The sequence below is a fragment of the Sapajus apella genome, unplaced genomic scaffold (genome assembly GCF_009761245.1).
Source record: "Sapajus apella isolate SASKATOON/1434 unplaced genomic scaffold, GSC_monkey_1.0 scaffold6221, whole genome shotgun sequence".
Classification (NCBI taxonomy): domain Eukaryota; kingdom Metazoa; phylum Chordata; class Mammalia; order Primates; family Cebidae; genus Sapajus; species Sapajus apella.
Window position 1 is genome coordinate 1 of NW_022443145.1, and position 3,938 is coordinate 3,938.

The following is a 3,938-nucleotide window of genomic DNA, read 5'->3' on the forward strand; positions in this document are numbered from 1 at the left end:
CAGGGATCATGTGAAGAACATGACAAACCTGATAGGAATATAAACTGGAATAAGCTTTCTGGAGGACAATTTGACAGTTAATGTCAAAAGCTTTATAAAGGCCTGGTGTGGTAGCTCACGCCTGTAATCCCAGTACTTTGGGAGGCCAAGGCAGGCAGATCACCTGAGGTTGGGAGTTCAAGACCAGCCTGACCAACATGGAGAAACCCCATCTCTACTAAAAATACAAAATTAGCTGGGCATGGTGGAGGGTGCCTGTAATCCCAGCTACTTGGGAGGCTGAGACAGGAGAATCTCTTAAATCCCGGAGGCAGAGGTTGTGGTGAGCCAAGATTAGGCCATTGCACTCCAGCCTGGGCAACAAAAACGGAACGCTGAAAAAAAAAAAAAAAAAAAGAAAAGAAATTAAGAAATTTCTGGACAGGAGAGAAACTGAACATGTCAACGAAGTTTTAAAAGGTGTGAGCATTAACTGTACTTTGTTTCTCAGTGAAATCTTCTTTAGTTTGGAGAGAGTCAGAAACAAAGTTTTTCAGTAAAATAGCATGTTTCAGGATGTATCTCAGGCTACCGTGTATATTTAGTTTCTGAACTACCATCCTGATCAGCCATTTAAAAAATGCCAACATTAGTGAGGGAGGTAAAAGACAGTGGTGGATGTTGAATTCTTCGTCTTTCTTAAGTCTGATTATTACCCTAGCCCCTCTTTTTCTATAGCGTTATGTCCTAAAAAAGGTGACCCACCTTTCACCTTCCTAAGAAAGAGCACATTTCAGCTGGAATGTTATGTATGTCAACTTCTCTGCAATGTCTTGACCAAAAAATGGAACACCCTGACTTTGTTTCCCATCTGTCATTCTGTCTCCTGCATGGGAAATGAAGCTGTCTTTGCTGCCTCTGCTGAGGGCCCCTCCAAGTTGGCCAAGAGAGGCTGGAGGGATATACATCACATTACAACCTTCAGACTGCCAAGTTCTAGATGGTTTCAGCAATATACGTGAAAACCTCCAAAGCAAACACAGAGAGAGGAAATCAAAATTAAATTAATCCTCTCCAAGGGTAAATAAAGTATGGATGTGTTCCTCTTCAGCTGACAGGGTGGAAATCGGAAAGACCCCTTTGCTTGAGCTTCAGTGATACTGATGTTCAGATTCCTGATTCTTCAGCCCAGAAAATAGAATTGCTTTATGGAACTACAAAAATCGAAGTTTCTTACTGGTGTCTATATATGTAAGAAAGAAACACCTGATAGTTGAGATTCAAGTACATCTTCAAGCTGGTTTACGTGGGTTAGGGATAGAAAGCTGTCTTGTGAAAACAGCTGCTGTCTTGAGAGGAATCGAACTCTTTCTTTGATTATATAATCTCATCACAGTTTGGCTGTGTCCCCACCTAAATCTTGTCTTGAATTGTATCTCCCATAATTCCTACATGTTGTGGGAGGGACCTGGTGGGAGATCATTGAATCGGGCCAGTTTCCCCCGTAGTGTTCTTGTGGTTGTAAATAAGTCTCATGAGATCTGATGCTTTTATGAGGGGTATCCCTTTTCCCTTGGCACTCTCATTGTCTCTTGTCTGCAGTCACGTAAGACGTGACTTCCACCTTCCACCATGATTGTGAGGCCTCCCCTGCCACGTGGAACTGGGGGTCCATTAAATCTCTCCTTCTATATAAATTACCCAATCTCAGATGTGTCCTTATCAGCACTGTGAAAATGGACTAATACAAATGTCAAAGAACATAGTGCGTTTGGATATCATACAATTTCAGGCAGATACAAAGGGCTTTGACTTCTAGTCTTCATTTTTATGAATTAGAAAATGGGAGCAGAGGAGGAAACCTCGCTTTTCTGCAGACTCCCTGCCACTGCACAGCTGAAAATCCTGTTGTGTCTTTCAGTTTTGATGATCACCTGAAATGATTCTGACTAATGTCCTAACTAGTTTTTAATCAACCTCTGAGAGGCCATTATAGACAAACTCCAGCTACCTACTTCTCTGCTTGCAGAAGCTGAGTTATTTTTGAGCAGCTTACTTGAAACTCAGTTATTTTTTCAACAATCCTCCCTGAAAGATAAGACCAAAGAAGAACCTCCTTTGGTTTTACTCAATGCTGATAAAATGCCTTCTATGTAGAAACCTAATTTAACAATGAACGAACTTTTATGAATCGTGCTTTTGCCTTCCCGCTGCAATGCTTCTTGACATCCTTATTTCAGATGTAATTACAATGCTTAATTATCTTTTCTCAGTTTGATTATTGACTGAGTTACATACCACACACCATTCTGGTGACTTTTCTGAGAGGCTATCTCTACATTAATTTACATTTGGAGAATATTAGCAGCCATAGATACTTCATTGCTTTTCTTTTTTTTCAGAATGGTGTCTCTCTCACACTCAAATACAAATGCCAAAATGTATTTGTTGATTAATGTTTTTGGAAAATTACATTTTTCCTTAAAAAGAACAGTAAACACTGGAATACCCCCAATAAAATGTGCACTAAAATATTCTCCTCAATCATTGAATGACATTTTCAGGTGGTAACAGCTGGCCGGCTCCCTGTTTGTGGTGAAGTCATGGAGAACTTTGTACTAGTCCATATAGAATTAGAGTTTGTCAGTCACGTCAACATTTCAGCCATGGGAAAAAATGAGATAATGATAACACTAAGACATAAGTAAAAAATAACATCTGTACCATTTATGGAATTGAGAGGCAAAGGAAGTAGGTTTACTTCCATGCCATAAACATTTGGCCGAATTTCCTCATTAAACGATTGGAGGAGCAAAAGTGTAGCTCACCAAAGTTAGTAAGTGACACAAGTTTTAATTGAGCTTTTGTCTATTATGCACGTATCTACATTCAGAATCCAATGCAGTTTTTTCCCAGTGCTTTACATATTTACTTCTGCAAATCATTAAAACCACTGAAGGCAAGGCTGTTGCTACCTTACATGGCGTTTTGTGTGCATTAAAAAAAGGCAATTCTTCCCAAAGAACTTTTTTCGATTTTCAGAAAATTAGTCTAAGTATCATTTGTTAGAAAAAGAAACCTTATTGAGAATTTTGGGGTAAAATTCTTTTAATATATAAGGAGGTGCTAAAGTTACAATCAAAAACAGATATCTTACATGTGAGTTGAGCCCCTTAGATTTGGTGCACTAGTATAATGTACAACCTGAACAACGATCCTGGTCAGCTATCTCAGAGGAGAAATTACACTAGGAGCTGTAAATTTATCTAGTTTCGCCTTCCTGACTTATAACCAAATAGAGAGGAGAGAACCAGGTTTAAATAAATGGCATGGCCTTCTATCAGTTGGTTAAGTGTTTGAATTTCAGTAGGCTATTAATTAACATATCCATAGTAGGGAAAAACAACTGTAAAGATGAGATGTCAGCCAGAAATAATTAGGCAGACAATTGGTGTTCCCTAAATGTTTGCTGAAACCCACTGATGTCATGAATGTGAGCCAGCTTTAATCTACGGCAGTAACATTGGTCTAAATGTGTGAATTTCTGAAAAAAGTTTTAGGACGCTCTGCCAATGTATTGTGCTGTTCAGTTTTATTTGTTGCTCATTAGTTACTTTGACATTGTGCTAAGTGCTTTTTCTCTTTGTAAATGGCCATGATAATTCTATGCTTTAGGTTATCGTTTTAATTGTTCTCACTGCCTAAATGAGGAAAGTGAAGGTTAGTGCAGGATGGAGACACTATTTCAATGCTGACCTCAAACGAAGCTCATGCCATTGATGAGCATGTGAGTTACAAAATGACAAGTAGCTTTTTACTACACCAGAAAGAATCAGTATGTAAAATATAATTATTAAAAGGTACAAACAAATGAGTGTGCATAGCATTTAAGAACAGATATGTTAAGAAATGCAGGGATCATGTGAAGAACATGACAAACCTGATAGGAATATAAACTG

General features: G+C 38.6%; 1 protein-coding gene across 1 annotated transcript; it reads right to left on the reverse strand.

The window, feature by feature from the left end:
* Window positions 1–85: 85 nt before the first annotated feature.
* LOC116548007 (protein GVQW1-like) lies at window positions 86–374 on the reverse strand (the record flags this gene model as incomplete). The annotated part of the gene is made up of 1 exon (XM_032273709.1): window positions 86–374. A coding segment is annotated over one exon (282 nt), but the record flags the coding sequence as incomplete, so codon positions are not given.
* Window positions 375–3,938: the final 3,564 nt, after the last annotated feature.